Source organism: Pyrus communis, chromosome 10 (genome assembly GCF_963583255.1).
Source record: "Pyrus communis chromosome 10, drPyrComm1.1, whole genome shotgun sequence".
Taxonomy (NCBI): domain Eukaryota; kingdom Viridiplantae; phylum Streptophyta; class Magnoliopsida; order Rosales; family Rosaceae; genus Pyrus; species Pyrus communis.
This window is the reverse complement of record NC_084812.1, coordinates 11,684,426-11,702,404: the sequence shown is the minus strand read 5'-3', so window position 1 is coordinate 11,702,404 and position 17,979 is coordinate 11,684,426. Positions and strand designations below refer to the sequence as shown.

Sequence of the window (17,979 nt, the reverse complement as noted above, 5' to 3'; positions counted from 1 at the left end):
TACTTAGAATGCAATTGTATCATGATAGAACTAAATGCTAGAACTTATATCCGTTTCATTCAAAGCATGACATTGAATTGCATAACATATATCAAGATGAAGTTGTGTAGTTGCCACCATAACCAAATAGCCTTACTTCCCATATTTCGTATTTATTGTAAGTTTTAACCCCGTTGAGCCTCGTTTAGCCTTTATTCTTTGTTAACCCACATCACCCCTTACCTAGCCTAGAGTAGGACTTTCCTATACCCTTGTTCTTAAAGGATAGTGAGCATGACTTAATTGAATTCCTTTTTATTAATATGTTGCAGAAAATAAGTGTGGGGGAAGGGATTTTTGTGTGTATGTATGTGCCTAAGTCTTAAAGGAGGCACGGGAAAAAGAAAAAAAAAAAAAAAAAAAAAAAAAAAAAAAAAAAAAAAAAGAAAAGAAAAGAAAAAGAGTGAAAATAAGTGAGAATGGACTCACAAGTGTGATTGTTGATGAAAGGGCCCAAAAAGTTTGAATATGGCCCTAAGTGTTGTGACTTCCCCTTGGGTGTTCAAAGTTAACTTCTGCGTTCTAAAGGGAATTCTAAGTGCCTAATTCAATACTTTGCTCACTATTGCTTTAAGAACGTTTGTGTACTCTACCTTTCTTTGTTAAACCATTACCCTTAGCCCCGTTACCTCCCTCAACTTCTATCTTGAGTGTTATGTGTTTCAATTTGCGGAGTTTGAAATTGATATGAGCTTATGGAATCACTGGTTCTCATTCTAAGTAGTAGCATTCCATTCATGAGATCATACCTAAACATGCTTATTAACTCCAGAAATTGCTCTCTTTATGATACATATATGTGAGTGTTCGTTTTCATGTTTACATCAATCTTCTCACATATGACTAGATTAGGGTGTGTAGTTAGAAATTCTGAGTGAAAATCGAGTGCATATCTTGTAAGGAATTGAGCAAATTCTCTAAGGCATGTTACTACATTCAAAACATGGTTTTAAATGCTTAATTGTGAACTAGTATATGGTGACTATGATTAAGAATGTACTTAAGTGTGAAGATGACTAAAAATCTGTGAGAATGATGATTTTTAACATGTCATGTGCATTGGAAATCCCTAAGACGGTTGTTGGAAGGTTTAGGTTGTGTTTTACGTGTTTAGTGTCGTTTTGTTTATTTGTTTTTATTCTGTTTTGCTCGAGGACTAGCAAAAGCTAAGTGTGGGGGTATTTGATAGGAGCATATTCATGCGACTTAAATGGCTTGTTCTCGTACATTTACGTTATGTTTCTTTAGTTATTTTAGTTCTTTATGCTTCTTTTGTGTGTTTTCAGGTTCTAAGGGCTTAGGGAGCAAGAAAGTGCATTTTGAGGCCATTTGGAGCATTTTTGGGCATGGATTGGATAGCTTATCCATGGAGCCAAAGTTTGGACGAATTTGAAGGCCTTATTTTCACTTTGGACATAAAACAAAGGGCCTAGCCCATTCTCTCTTATTCTATCCCTTATAGCCATGCAAAGAACCATCCATTCCATCAAAAACAATCCATCAATTCACATGCAAAACCACCATTAACATACATGCACCCAAACAAAGCCAACCTAGCTAACCCTACATGCATTATTTATTAGCATCTTTACAAGACATTATCATTGCATAACATTCCACTTCCACCTCTTTCCAACCTAATTCACATGCATATCAACCCTACATACATTAATTAGTCATTCTTTTCATATTACACTCAAATGCATTCACATGCATTTCAAGAAGCAAAACAACATTGTGCCGTGAGCTTCCCTTGCATTTTCAGCTTTCCTCCTTGCATTCACATGCATAACCAACCTAGTGTCACTCCCATTCATTCCCTTTAATTATTTAGCCATTATCATACATTTATTCTCCCATAAACAACCCAACAATGCCGTGAGTTCCCACTCCCATTTCCAACGTTCCATAACTTTTCCTAGTTGTTTTATTACATACATTCCCCCTTCATTATTCCAAACACATGCACCCATAATCATTCATCCCCTCCTAGCTGCAATATTCCCTCTTTTGTTCCCCCATTTCACCTATAAATAAGCATCCAACACTCCTCAAAATTCATTCACTCTTCCATACACATTTTCAGTTACAAACACTTCCATTTTCTGTGCAGTTTTTCTCCTTCATTGCAGCCACTATCCAACCACTTCCCATCCCTCCAAAACACTTCACATAATCCCCAAAGCTCACCTTAGACCTTGTGCTACAACAACGAGGAAGAAAAGAGTGCTTAAACGTTCATACAATTCAAGTTTGAGTTGTTGGAATGTTTAGGTGTTTCTTTGATTTCAAAGTTTAAATTTAATTCTCTTTGTTTTGTACGTATGAGAAGGGAAGAGAAGAGTGCCTAAACGTTCATACAATTCACGTTTGAGTTGTTGGAATGTTTAGGTGTTTCTTTGATTTCAAAGTTATGAGGAACTAAACCCCCTTTAGCTAGGGGGTGATTCGAAACTATGTTTATATTTGCATTTTGAATTGATTACGTTTGGTTGGAATTTCATAAGTTGTGGATTCAATTCGTTTAACTGTTTGATTGATAACTTATTTATGTATGTTCATTGAGATTGCAAGCTTAATTTTCATGCATAAATATGACGCTAGAATATAAGTGAATTTCACCTAATCGTTATGAACTTATATTCACAAGTAGTAGAGGTTGCTTATAAACAATCGCGTTAAACGAATTCTTGGCATAAGTTTCATGCGTATTCCATAGTAACGAATGCCTCGTCGATGTTTATGATTTCCGTTGAACTTAATGATCTTGGTTAAATGTCTCTATCATGCGTATTCCATAGTTAGGGACTTTGATTAAGAATAATTTGGTTGTAATGCGTATTCCATTCAATCCAACGAATTTAGGGAAATCTGAAAGTTAATCTAAGCGGATCTAATTAACTTGGAGCATTGAGTTTCACAACTTATCGAAAGACCAACTGAGAATCAATTCTGTTTGCAAGTGTAACATGTGTGGAGAAGAACCCCTTGGCTATTCCATCATCCATATTTTTATCACATTCATATTTACATTTTGCCTTTAATTATATTCTGTCTTTTTAATTTAATATCGTCCAACCACAATTCCCCCCCTATTTTGTTAAGTCTTAATCATTCGTATTTGTTTTATTTTTGTATCTTTAAGCTTTTGGAGTCATAAACAATTGCAAATTCGTCTAAATCAGGTTCTAGCTTCTATTTGAGTCAATTTGATTGTTTTAGACAATTTGAGTTTTTCAAAGCCATTCTGAGTCATAGTAGTCTTGTTAAGAGTATTTTAATTTAGTTTTTATGTTTTTAAGTCAATTTAGAAGGTTTTAGCAAGCCCTCCTAATCCCCGGTCTAGAACGATCCCTCACTTATCCATTCTACTACAATTGTCAAACGAGGGTAAAATTTGAGTGTCAAGTAATTCTCGCATCACACTCGTCATTTCCTCCCTCACTTCTTCCTTCCTAGTTGACTTTGATTGGAATCAAAAGCTTCTGCTCCAAATCTCAAGAGCGATTTCACTTCTTCTAGTTGACTCGATATATTGTGTTACGGTTCAGTTCTACAGATTGGCAATTTTTATGCCCACCTTAGTGCTCACAGCCATTCGTCTCTTCTTTCTCGCCCCCTTCTCAGCTTTCAACAATAACTTTTTTTTCCTATTCCCAATTTTACCCCTATTCCTCTTGCTAGAGATGTTGAAGAGAAAGAAAGGAACACACACACACACAAGCAACAAAACGTGACACTTTCACAGACCCCGCATCAATAAGATGGCCACCGTCGCCAATAGCACGGAGCTCACCAAGCTCTGTAGCTCACGTGACTAGTCCAAGACTGTTGGAGGAAAGATCAATAGTTTTCAATTGTATTGCATAAAAGAAGAGTACAAGAGAATATGCAGGAATAGTTTTGAATGGGAACTGGAGTTTACTTAATAACTGACTTTATTGCTTAAAATTGATTACAACACTAGGCCATCTTATTGGCTATTTATAATAACATTTAGACCTTTTCATAACATGCATAACTTTTGGATTAGTTACAAAAGTTATAGACACAACCCTAGACTTCTAAAGAGATACAACTTTTCATAAACATAGCTCTTCCCATGAGACACAACTCTGCATAACAATTGATACAACTAACCTATAGGGGAAGTGCATTATGTTTAACAAAAGCGATTCGAGTCCTTGACTCCCTCTTCTCTCAGTCCTTTTCTATCCAAGACATCTGGATCGTCGTTCTCTCCATATCTCTTACTTGCCCGTTCAAATTCTACTGATCATCAATTTGTTAATGAAATTGTGTTCTGATTGATTCTATATGGCTGTGAATGTTGGTGTATTGCAGCAACAGAGCATTATGTTACAACTAATTGTAGCTCCACAAACACGTGATTAAAGACTGTGATAGGGTTCTTTTGCTGGAACATGCACATCTTCAAGCTTACATCCTCAAATTATTTTCTCCCATAATTTTTCTTGAAGACCGCATGTTAATGGGAAATGTAGTGAAAGTGTTAGTGGAAATTTCATTATCTCAAAACATAATGTCTTGAAAGTGTTAGCTCTTAAACATAATATTAAAAGTTTGGGTGGCTTTTAAAAAAATTGTTTTGAGCCTTGTTGGTTGAGGTTTTGATTTAAAGACGGCTTTCTGCAATCCAATTCGCATACCTTGACACATCACAATTGTACTATAAACTTGTGTTAATTTATGCTTCACTGTCTATTTGTGGTCTTGAAGTTATACTATTTGTGAAATGCGTTGCATGTTTAATTTCGAATGTATATTTATTTTAGGTTCTTCTTTTGGGAAGCATAGTTATTGAAGTTGTTCGCTAGTTGCTTTTTATGAGAAATATTTGCTTGGTTGTTGCTTGATTGATACCAAGATCAATCTCTTGTTGTGTAAAGTTTTTGTTAAGGCTAGTCTAGCTACCTTCTGGGTGTATGTGTCTATTCCCAATCACCCTATAAATTATTCACTTGTGTGTTCTGACCAGTGGTCTGGTCTTGTCAGTGTTATGAGGGTTGGAAAAGGCATTTTTGTCATTGCATTTCTGCTTTTAACTGTCTTATCATATCCGTTAGTTGTGGATGAACAACTCAAATATCTTCACAGTATCCTAGGATGTAACCTCTTTTAACCAATCTAGGTTTTTACCATTCTCTTCTAACTGCTGTTGAATTTTTTTTTTTTTTTTTTAAATCTCTCTTTCTTTCCGATTCTCTCTCATCGGGAATCTAGCCAACCATGCCAAGAAATTCAACCATCTCCCATCAATCTCGGTCTCAGTCTCTCATCTCTCGTCGCACGACTCGTTCGTAATCTGCAAAAATCTCGTCGAATGCCCTATCCATGGGTTTTCCTCGTACCTTCTCTTCAACTCGTGTCATGAAATTTTTTAAGATCATGGCTACTTGTCTAATGGTTCCTGAATAAAGAATCATTTGGGATGACCTTTGTGGGCCGGATGCTATTCGCTCTGATAACTTTATGGAGAGATATAAGTTGCAAAGCGTAAACTCTCATTCATCAAACTTTAATCTTTCAATTGTTCAAGAGTTTTACTCAAATATCTCTTCGAAGTTCTTTGAGACTGGTGGGGTAGTTTATGTTAGAGGTAAAAATGTCCTTTTTGATCCGTTGGTCATTTGTTCAATTTTTGAACTTGATATATCATCTGCTTCTAATATATCTTCTTTTAACACTGTCACATATCATTATGATATGAATGCATACCATCGTGAAGCCTATTTAGTTGGTCAAAGGTCAAACATCAAAGTCTTGTCTAAAACCATTTTATAGGATTTGGTCAGATTTCATTCGTAGGAATGTTTTAGGTTCATCAAACAATAATCTACCTCTTGAGTCTACTAGAATTCAGTTTGCCATGTTGTCAGGGTCAGTTGTTCCTTTTGGGTACATTATCTTTAAGTCCATCTTGTCCAAAATTAATCATCCTGGTAAATAGCAAAGAGGGTCAACTGTTCATCCATGTTTGATCACTCAAATATGTGAACAAGCCGGTGTACCCACTCGTCTTGATGACCTCTACCCCAAATCCACCAAAGTCTTTGATAAATACATTATGAACCTAAGCAATGTGATGTGTGCAGTTGCTCATGGTGACCCTCGTCCTCGACCTCAACCCTCTGCCTCTCAGGATAAGGAAATTGCTTTCTTAGAATCTGAGCTTCAGTCTCTTAGGCAATATTTTGTTGAGTTCAAGTCTTCGATGAGTCATTATGTCTCATCAACTCATGTCATTCAACCCTATGTACCTCTTGCTAGTCCGCCATCTTTGAATCTATCTTCTTTTATGCCTAAGCCTCTTATGTGTCCCCTAAGCTTGTTCTTGTTCGTTCAATGGATACGTTTCCTCAGTCTCCATCATATTTCTCTGCCACCTTCCTTGCGAGCTCTGAGGAGGTTGTTGCACAAATGGCAACCGCTTATGCTACTAAAGGCCAAGTATATCAGATTTACTTATTCTGATGACAAGGATGATGCTGTCAACTGTCCAAAAGAAAATCCTGGATAAGAAGATCCGGAAGAAGAATACCTTAAAGATGATCCGAGTGAGAAATTTGCTGCTACTCATTCTGCCTTTCATTCAAGTGGTTCATCTCAATTTGAGGAGTTTTAGTATTATTCGGGAGTGTAGTTAGCTTGGGGGTCATATATTTTAAGAAAGTTTATTCATCATGTCCTTGAACATTTGTGACACTAATGTATCTTGAAACTTCTTTCCTATGTTGTTGTTTTGTTTCTTTTTGGTACTGCCAAACAAGGCCCCTGAACATCTATTTTTACTTTGATTATGAGGTGGAATGATTTGGTATCGAGAATTGTACATTCTTTGTTAGTATGATGTTTTATTATTATGGTATGTTTTTGTGATCATAGTCATCATGTGCTTTAATGTTGTTGCATTGTCTCCGTTCACACTTTGTCTTACCATGACAAAATGGGGGAGAAAACATGCAATACCTTGTGTCTTCACATATTCTATTTCCTAACCCATGATAAAATTTCACTTGTTTCTTGCCGAGAATTGTATTTTGCAAGGGTTGTTACATGATCTTCTCATGGTGATTGATGTTCTTTGGAGTGTGCGATTGTGTGATTTTAGTTATAGGTTTTGGGAATATTTTGTCAAGGAAAGCCAAAATGGGAGATTGTGAAGTCTAGTTTTAGATATATGGCTTTCCTTGTCATAAGTTGTAAATGATACCACACATGTTCTTCGATTATCTCTGGTTATATAACTCTAGTATGGGTTTATCTTGTTGGATATTGTGTCCGACGGCATTGGTTGAAGACAATTCATCATCACAAAAGGTTTGCTCATTCATATACATTTCATGCATTAACTTGAGTTCTTTTTGTCTAGTCATGTTATCTAGTCAGAAATTGTCACTATTGTCCAGCTGTCTAGACACACTTTTTAAGTTAGCCCATATGGGCTTTCTGGCGGCTTTGTTCCAGGTTGAAATCTTAGCTTTTGATTTGCTCAGATCGAGCTCTGCATTGACAAGTGGCTTTTGTCCTTATTTAGATAGAAATTCTAGCAGCTCCCATGTTAAAACCCTAGTTGCCTCCTTTATTTCTTTGTCTAGAATATTTTACGTTCATCAAAGAGTGAGTTTGAGCTTAGTGCTTCCACTTTTAGTTACCCAGCCACAAAATCGTTCTTATGCATTAAAACCCCAAAATCATTGTGCATCTAGGTTGCATTAGTTCTCTTGTTTTGTGTTGTGTTCTTGATCTAGCTTTTTAAGTTAAATTTCTCAATTAGATCAAGTTTTGGATTATTGTCAGTCTCTTCTTTCAAATATTTGGTTGGAAAAACTGACTAGTTTTAAATCCAAATTTCATATCATTTGCATTGATTGTGTTGGTTCTAGGTGTCACAAGGTGATGAGCTCAGGAGGAGCTATCACTTTGTGAAGACCGAATGAGTCCATCTCGTGTAAGGCAAGGTTGCACAAAGGTATAAGATGCTCCGTAGATTAGGGATCTAGGAATTGAGCTTGTGCGGAAACATTGTATGAATGTTGTTTACACTAGTAAATTAGGCTTAGTGGAAAGTCCTTGGTTTTTTAACCCAGAGGTGGGGTTTTCCAACCAAAAATATCATATATTGATTATTGTTTTTCTCGGCTTTTATACCTTAATATTTGTGTACGAGATGCGATCACCATGACCTGTCCTTGCAACTAAGATAATCAGTGTTTGAATTTGTACTGAACTGGATCTTAGTTAACTAGGAACTTTTTAGTAATTCAAGTTTTTAAATTGATTGATTTCGTTATTGTTAAACTAATCATTTGGTCTTAGTTGACTCGTGCTGCTGACTAGTCAAAGAAGCATGTACATAGATTTGTAAGTACATATTATTCCATCTATTATCAATTTCACTCTTTCATCAGATACAACGGCAAGCACCAGTGGGTGGCAGTCTCCAACTTGAAGATAACAACTGTTCAAGCAGATAAGTCACATGAGTTCAATCAAGTAACACGTAGCAAACAATATTGTGGTCATCAGATTCGAGTTCTTCAGGCTGCGGGTGGGGCTAGTGGGTCCAAATCGGGCAAACAACGACATCAAGGCTCTAGCATTATGGTGGTGCAAAACAAAGGTGCAGCATTGGTGTGGCAGCTCTAGCGACTGGGCACAACTCTGGCTTAAGACTTCAACAGATTTATTTTGATTTTTTTATGAACGACAAACAAAGGGTAACTTAAATCAGAAAACGAAGAAAGTTTAACGGAATGAAACTGGACAAAACAAACAACGGAGACAGACAAACTGATACACTAAAAACAAAAACCAGAAGCAAATTAAGCTTGCTCTGGCACCAAGTTGAAAATTAGAGTCCACATACAAAAGAACAAACAAACGGACAAACAACGAAAAATGAAAGTAAGAATATTGTTAATAAACAATAATGTTGGGATGGCTACAACTGAATGACTATATCTTGATTGATTTATGCTAAAGTGAATAACATACATCCTATTTATAATACTAAACCATAACTTTAACAAAACTTAATTCTAATGGGTTGAGCCCAAATCCTAAACTTATTATTTACCAACAATTTTATCGCATCCAATGGAACAGGTGATAGAGTTCATGCACCAAATTACCTATTATTTGTAGTGGTAAATATTCATAGTCTCTCTTGGACTTGTAGCTTTCTCCACTCTTCAACTTGGCGTTTGACTTTTTCCTTTCCTTGAACCCAATTTTGTAACATGTACTATAAAAAATGATTGAGGGCGAAAATTCTCACACCTTGAGTTGAGGTGTCCTGTTGCCAGAATATGACAGCTAATAATTATTCATTATTTTAGGTCCACATATGAAGATGACCATGTATGTTATGATTGCTTTATTTAGTGGAGTTGAATTTTCAAAAGGATCACATTTTAGAATGGCTATTTATAGCTTTGGATAACTGGATTGGATTGCCTTTTATGTATGAAAGATATCTTTGCAGATAGACATTGAGATCCAAGTTTCCAAATTTTCTTTTTCTAAATCTAGCTAAGGTATAGTCTGGTGGTATTCTTCTTCACTTATAGATGAGATCTTTTAGGTTCGATTCAAACCAAAAATGTATTCAAACCAAGTCTTCGGCGAGAAAATTGAACCAAATTATTATAGCTAGTATATTGTTAGCTCACTCCCTCACCCCTTAGTGTGATAATATCGAATGTGTTATATATGAACTTTAATATGGAAAAATTGTAGACATACAATATATAATTATTGTTTCACAGTGGACCCGAAAAATAAATTTTATACTAAATAAGAATCAAACTCTTATAGTGATATGACTTTAAGTTATTGATATATATATATATAACGATCCAGACCTGGTTTAGAGCGTCTAAGCTTTTCCACATGTGAAGCACTTACTTCTACTCCTGTCCTGTTATGGAAGCAATGGATGGAAGCTTCACTGTGGAGGCAAGCAATCTGATAGAGCTGATTAGTTCCAAAACCGAGATGGGGCATCTTTAGAACCCAAAAGCAAAGCTATCCCTCTCGAGTCTGGCCCATAAGAATACAAAGACTAACCATGGGGTTCACTGAAGTTGCTGAATCGACCTCTAAGAAGGAAGAAGAACAAGAGTTATTGGGGTTGAGAAACAAGCTGTCGTGGCAGCACCTGTCAAGTTACACGATCTTTCTGTTTGCCTACTTTGATTAAGCTTTATTCCCGAGCGTTCTTTTTAAATGCTCTGGTGGAGCTGGAGAAGCAAGGCTAAAGCGTCGGCCTTGCCTTTCTAATCGGCATTATTTATTTATTTTTATCATTTCACTGTCATAATGGGAAAGATCCAATACACTGGCCCGAGAAAGTGTGTAAACATTCACTCTATAACTATATGGTGTGTGTGTGTGTGTGTGTGTGTGTGTGTGTGTGTGTGTGTGTGTGTGTGTGTAAGTTCAATATATTAAACTCATGGAAATTTGATTATATACAATAGGAAAAAAAATAGGTATAACTCACAATTAATAAACATAACTCGCATCTCACACTAATGTAACAATATGTTGTAGGGATTATATGGTGCACGATTCTTCTATATAAAAATCAAACTCACCTAAACTACTATGAAAAGCCTCATCAATATATATATCAGCACGAAATCATCTTTGAGTTTAGGGATTGTCCTCCACTTTATTAGATGAGGTCTCAGGTCTAACTAGAGTGCAAGCACAACGCATATTTATAGTGAGTTTGATATCTCGATATTTAATTGTGGCCAGTATCTCAACATAATTATACAACTAAAGTGGTCATAAATCAATATTTAAGTGATACTCTGCCTATTAATCAGTTAAGCTTGGTATCTTCATACTTTCACGTATTTCAACATATCAATCAATTTGTTTTCCATTTAAGAAAGATGAACCTAAGATTTTGACTCTACCCTCAAGCATGACTATGTGGTCAATAAAAAAAGGAAGAGATCGCCTCTGAATCTCTCCCACCAAATCTTAGGGATCTGGAGATCCGGACTCTTGAAATTTGATTCAACGACTACAATTATTATAACCTTTAGAGGGGCCCCCTATTTGTAACCGTTGGATCAAAATTTCAGGGCTCGGATCTCCGGATCCCTAGGATTTGGTGAGACAGATCCAGAAGGGATCTCTTCCCAATGAAAAATAGTCAGACTATGTTGCAGAGGGAGACCTATATAGATCGAGAAGACCAAATTCATTGATTGTCAATCTTATAAGATCATCTCCAACCGGGCTGGTCAAGGGGTTATAAGCCAAAATATGACCCTTTTTGACATAAAACTCATCTCTAATGGAAGGATGGGCAAAAAAAATTGAGACCCATCGGGCCAAAATCCAACCTTATGGCTAGCGGGCTGGGCATCCTTAGCTAGCCAACCAGCTCGAAATGTTGGGCCCAACTGTCAGCAACTCACTTGCTAGGTCACGTCAGCTAGCCGTTGAATTTGATTTTTTCTTAAAGACGAAATTTAAAATTAAAAAAAATTCTAATTTTTTTCTCATAAATATCTAAACCATTTCTCACATCATTTTCACCATTCCATACTATTTTACCTCATTTTATTTCAATTCTTCACATTCTTTAAACTCCTATCCGAGAAATTTTTTTTTTTTTTTTTTGAAGCAAAACAAACATAGCATTCAGAAAAATTATTAAAATTACATAAGGATAAGAAATATGGAGAGTTACTCATTTATAAATATGGCAATTTAATTCAATTAACCAATAAAATTAAAAACAAAATTAAAAATATAAATTATTGGGGGGCTAAAAAATAGCCACCTTCAGTTGGAGATGGTATAAAAATAAGGAAAACTAATGAAAATGGCTTGAAAACTTTGAATTTTAACGATAAGGACAAAATAAAGGGTAAAGTAAATAGTAACAGGATTGACTTTTTAGTGTAAAAATGTGGTTTTTCGTTAAAGTGAACAGTACCGTGAGTTTTTCGTTAAAACTCCCATAAAAATATTGTTTGAGACTGTTTATTAAAAAATAATTTCTTGTAGGGCTATAATCTGTACAAGGGCTAAACATAGCCCATACGGTTAGAGATGACCTAATATGTTGTCATGTGTTTTAACCTTTTTTACACATGATTTTTTGGTAATTGTTTTAGAAAACAATTTAGCAGACTTTCTAACGATAAAAGGGCATAAACTCTAAGTGGTTTTAACTTGACGTCACAAGAAAAAATTAAAACGCCACCACCTTAATGTCCTTGTTTCATGTCAATTCTCCTAGGCTACAAACTAGTGTCTCAAAAAATACAACTAGCATTCTTATAATTGTCCTAACAAAAATGCTATTTTTATCACATATTTATATCATCTTTCTAACAAAGATGGCACTCAGATGTGCTGGTAGGCCATACCTCTATTAGAGAGATGAATAATGCTAGGAGACCAAAATTTTAAACTAAATTTGCAAACCAAATGATGTGTCATCAATAGAAAATAAGCATGTTAATAAACACTTAAGTAATAATCTAATCATCAATATCCACATCATTTGGTTTACAAAATTTCGTTTAGGAACTTGATCTCTCTAGCATTACTCTTGTCCTAAATCGAGGGCCTACAAGAGCAACTCCATCATTGCTAATTGCCTTGCGGATAGGCACCCCATCCACTATCCCCCCCCCCCCCCGCGGGCCCAAAAAAAAAAAAAACACTCCCGCCCACTTAGGTAATTGGGTTTAAGGCGAGCCCGATACAGAAGTCATGCAATAATCCATTGGCCAAGTGTCTGGGCTATGTGACTCAAGGATAAGTCATCATGACATCAAGCACAATTTAAATTATAAAAAAAATTATAAAAATTGATTAAAAATATAAAAATATATAATTTTTTCTATAGAAAATACCTAACCATGTTCTTCTACTTTACACTACATTTCAATATTTTCAAATACTTTCAACAAACCTTTTATTATTGTCCGAAATTAAAAATAAAGTTATCTTTAATTATTTTATAAATAAAAAATACAATATATTTTAATACGAATTGCCTGGACTATTCAGTTTAAGGGTGAAGATGCACTTGGGTAGTTATTGATCACTGCAGGCAGTTACAGTTCTTTTAAAGGGATTAAGTTGCTATTCCCCAAAGGGGCCTAGCAACGATGGATTTGCTCTAAGAGCAACTTCACCCCTAAAATATCCCCTAGGCTATTACCTCCCAAGCTATTGAGCAAAACAATTACTAGCTTTAGTGAACAGTAACTGCTTAAGTGCATATGCGCCTTTAAACCGAAAAGTCCAGCCAATTTGTATTAAAATACTTTTTCTATAAGATAATAAAAAATAATTTTGTTTTTAATTCCGGATAAATTTTTTAACTAATCTCGTAACACAACGTGTCATTATCCAGAAGTACTTTGTGGGTAGATTTTAACACATAAACTTACAAAGACACACCAAATAATTTTTTTTTTAATTTTTTAATAATTTGTTATAATTTTATTAACTTAATTAATCTAGACCGTTGGATTACAAAAAATAAAATAAAATCCAACGGTGCAGAGTGTTTATGTCATCTAGCCGTTGGGCCCAAAAATATAGTCGTTGGAAATCCAATTGTTGAGGAAGAGCCACTTAGACCCTAATCCAGAGCCACTTAGTGCGCCTGCACGCGTGCCCACCCTTGAAATCCTATCGAGGGAGGTGCCCTTTCTCGTGGTGAATTACACGCGCCTGGGTAATAAAATCAAAATCGTGGCTGATGCCACCGTGATGTCAGATTGACGTTACCATGACGTCAACTTGACGTTACTCCACCTAGTCACATGCCAGGCGATTAGGGCCTAGGGGCTGTGTCGGGCTCCCTTGGAGCCCAAGTTATTAGGAAGGGCTAAACCATTTTTGGGGGATGGGGGATTGGATTGCCCAATAGCTTAGAAGTTTGCTAGGGTGGAGTTGCTCTAACCAAGAATCCCCATTTTCTTGTCAAAAGACTCAGCCCTAGTTTGGTACTGAGGTGATTCTGAAAAAAAAAAAAAAAAGTGGCTATAAAAAAAGCTGGGAGCTTTTTTATGTTTGGTAAACATTCAGCTTCAACTTTTTTTCACAGTTTTGGGTGAAAAAAGCCAAAAACACAAAGCTGAAAAACCCAGCTTTGAAAAACCAGTTTTTTTCACATCTGTTTTACATAAAAGTTTATTAAACACTATAATACTGCTTTTTTTTCAAAAGCACTTTTACAAAAAGTTTACCAAACACTCTGCTGCTTTATTTCACAACTGCTTATTCTCACAGCACAACATAAGCAGTTTTTTTGTTTAAAGCACAACAATACCAAACCAGCCATTAGTCAAAACAGTCAATAGAGCACGCAGAAAGCTCCAGTACACCAGTAGTAGCTGATTAGTACTCCCACCCACCGATCTTATCAACAGGGCTTCTTATATGTGGTGCCAGTTGGTACTTGTCAGCCAAACCAACCAACAATCAAGCAACAGAGAGAGGAAGAAGAGAGAGAAAACGGAAGAAGAGAGAGAGCAGAAGAAGAGAAAGAGAGCCGCAATGGGAATAGTGGAAGAAGCTCACAACGTGCGCGTCTTAGGGTCGGGTCAGCAAGTCCTAGTGCTGGCCCACGGCTTCGGCACCGATCAGTCGGTCTGGAAGCACCTCGTCCCCCACCTCGTCGATGACTACCGCGTCATTATGTACGACAACATGGGCGCCGGAACCACCAACCCTGAATACTTCGACTTCGAGCGCTACTCCACTCTCGAAGGCTACGCCTACGACCTCCTCGCCATTCTCGAGGAGCTCCGCGTCGAGTCATGCATATTCGTCGGCCACTCCGTCTCAGGCATGATCGGAGCCATAGCCGCCATCACCCGACCCGACCTCTTCACCAAGCTCGTCATGATCGGCGCCTCCCCTAGGTAAATATCGTCGTCTAATTAATCCATTTAATTAGGAACTAAACGAAGTCAATTGTTATAGAATTCAGCTCAAGTCCCACAAACCCAATTACTTAATCATCCTAAATTTATCTTTGCCAATAAGATATTAGTTTTTTATTTTTGTGATTTGGAGAGTTTTGAAGTTCGACCTCTCCCTACTTTGTCCAACAAAGCGGAGACTGATTTGTTCGAAACTTTGTTCGAGAGGATCCATCAATTATTAACTAATTTCTCCAATTTTACCTTCTTATTTGATATATATATTTTTTTTTTTTTTGTTAAACTAGTTCATGTCTGCTCAAAGTGGATCCATCGATCTAATTGACTAATTAATTTAATAATTATACAATTAAGCTGAAGTCCCACAAACCCAACTACTTAATCTTCGAAAACTACCTTTTGATTAGTATATTGGCTCTCCAATCTTTCTCAATGATTGTTTTGTTATTTAATTATACTTCCTAAACACAATTAACAATTCAACTAATTAAAATGAAACATTTTTATAGGTATCTCAACGACGTGGACTACTATGGAGGATTCGAGCAAGAAGATCTTGAGCAACTATTCGAGGCGATCCGGTCCAACTACAAGGCATGGTGCTCTGGATTCGCGCCACTGGCTGTGGGCGGCGACATGGACTCGGTGGCGGTCCAGGAGTTCAGCCGGACCCTATTCAACATGCGGCCGGACATTGCCCTCAGCGTGGCACAAACCATATTCCAAAGCGACCTGAGACAAATGCTTGGGTTGATCACGGTGCCATGTCACATATTACAGAGTGTAAAAGACCTTGCTGTCCCTGTGGTTGTGTCCGAGTATTTGCACCAGAATCTTGGCGGCGAGTCGATCGTCGAGGTCATGTCGTCAGACGGTCATCTTCCGCAACTGAGCTCGCCGGAGATTGTGAATCCGGTGCTGCTCAAGCACATCAGATATGACATAGCGGTGTAATTGTAATAATTTTTCAAAGTGTAATTGGAATAATTAAAGTCAACTGATTATGTAGGTGGGTTGTTAATTTGGGTTTAGGTCTTCTGGTGGAGTGCGACTTGGTGTTTTGATTCGATAATGACGTAATGTAACGTTATTTGGATCAAAACAGACAAGCTTTGTTATTGAACAGTTACTTGGATCAAAACAGACAAGCTTTGTTATTGAACACGTACTTTCATCATCAATGAATGTGTTACATGTAAATTGTGTTTCCACGCATCTCCAAAAATCGTTGTCTTTTGGTTCAACTTCGAAGTTATGTGGATAATTTCAGTGGTAAAGTCAAGAATTATTGGAAGGAGGGGCGAAATTTAAAAAATTTAGCGTCCAGAAAAAATGTGAACATTTATTTGAGGTTTAAGTGCAGGATTTGCAAGAAGATTATTTGAACTACCCGTAAAAGAATTTGCACTAACCAAAATATTCAAAAGAGGATTTGTACTACTCAAAATAGTCGAAGGTGGGTTTGAACAACAATATTATTTGAAGGATGATTTAGCACCGTTTCTCGTTGTATCGTCCTATTACTTAACTGTATAATTAGCAAAGTTTTAAAAGATGTTAATCTCTAATCGGGCGATGGACATGACTTTACACTTCGCCTAGGCAAATTTGAATAATTTTATTATATACCATATAAATAATTGTCTATTTATTATATAGCTTATAATATCCAAAAAACATATAATATATAAAAATATTGACAAATTTTCTTTATTACTTTGTTGAATTTGATAGTAAGAGAAAGAAAAAAATAATCACGAGTTCGTAATATTTTACAAATTTTTTTTAAAGCTTGTATAAATTGATAGTGAATTTTAAGATAAATAACAGTGTCAAACAAATGACTTAAAAAATATTGAAAGAGTGGTCAAATTAATTAGACAATAATTAAAAAATAAAACAAAGCAATTTAGGTGGTGCAAGTTAATTGGCCAATATTTAAGAAAAAAAAAACAAATTGTAATTATGAAAGGTCATGTGGGTTGGGATGGGAGAAGTCTCTAGAAGCTGCAAAATGCAGATCTTCGTTCCTCTTTTCTTTGGTCTAGGTTTTTTTTTTTTTTTTTGGGGAAATAAGGAGCACGCGATTAGTCTGTGCTGGGATAGAGCAGGGAAACCCAAAAGACCGAAAACCAGACAGAATTTCATCATTTTCGACGAGACCGGAAGGGTGGAACCATGCTCCTAAGCTTGATTTCCGGCGAGAGAAGGGGCGACCGCCACTCCTTGTCCACACGTAGCTTCGCCACTGGATAATTTGCGATGCAATCGGACACATGGACAACCAGCATAAGAAGGAATGGAGGTTAATGTTCCACATCTCCCACTTTGTGCCACGGAAGTATGAAAGCTTGTTCCCAAGGAGCCATGCATGTTATATATATAGTTGAAATGTCTTGTATGAGTACACTTGTCATGAGTCACGAAGCAGTTGCGTGGTGTCATTGGCGAACATGTTTTTCCGCATGTTGTCGTTCCTTTGCCGATCTGCGGATGTCCACATTCGTTGTAGTCAAAACATGCATATTTTTGGAACAAAATTACATGTTTACTGTCGCACATGACATGTTTGAATCTAATAATGCAATTTCTTAACCACAAGCTGGTGGTTTAGTGGTAAAGGGTAAATTACGAGGTTTCTTTAAACTAAAAATTGGAGATCTCGGATGCGAAACCTACTACTAATGTGGAAGCTAGACTTGTGACCAGGGGAAGCTGAAATGCCTCTATGAATCTTTCCGGCTTCCGGAAGGAGTGGATAACCGTGGCTTGCCACTTGTTGTCCTCTTTTTAAGGAAAACAAATGCAATTTCCTATGAGGAAAATTTACACATAATATCGTATTATTGGACTGGAGTGTCAGGTGACAATAAACATATTTGATGCAAGTCCTTCTCCTATTTTAGAATTAGAGCATAAGTCATCGAGTAAAGGTATATTCCAGCCTAACCTTAGCAAACGATCGCATAAAAGTTCTGAA

The 17,979-nt window shown here is 36.5% G+C and overlaps 1 protein-coding gene across 1 annotated transcript; it reads left to right on the top strand.

The window, feature by feature from the left end:
• Positions 1–14,554: 14,554 nt before the first annotated feature.
• LOC137747616 (probable esterase KAI2) lies at positions 14,555–16,169 on the top strand. Its single transcript, XM_068487757.1, has 2 exons — positions 14,555–14,978; positions 15,509–16,169. The coding sequence occupies exons 1-2, from the start codon at positions 14,611–14,613 to the stop codon at positions 15,951–15,953; spliced, it is 813 nt and encodes a 270-aa protein (XP_068343858.1). The 5' UTR covers positions 14,555–14,610; the 3' UTR covers positions 15,954–16,169.
• Positions 16,170–17,979: the final 1,810 nt, after the last annotated feature.

Bases quoted from the DNA above. Each gene is read 5' to 3' on its own strand.
- LOC137747616 (XM_068487757.1), top strand. From the start codon at position 14,611: ATGGGAATAGTGGAAGAAGCTCACAACGTGCGCGTCTTAGGGTCGGGT. The intron at 14,979-15,508 runs GTAAATATCGTC...ACATTTTTATAG, and splicing joins ATGATCGGCGCCTCCCCTAG to GTATCTCAACGACGTGGACT.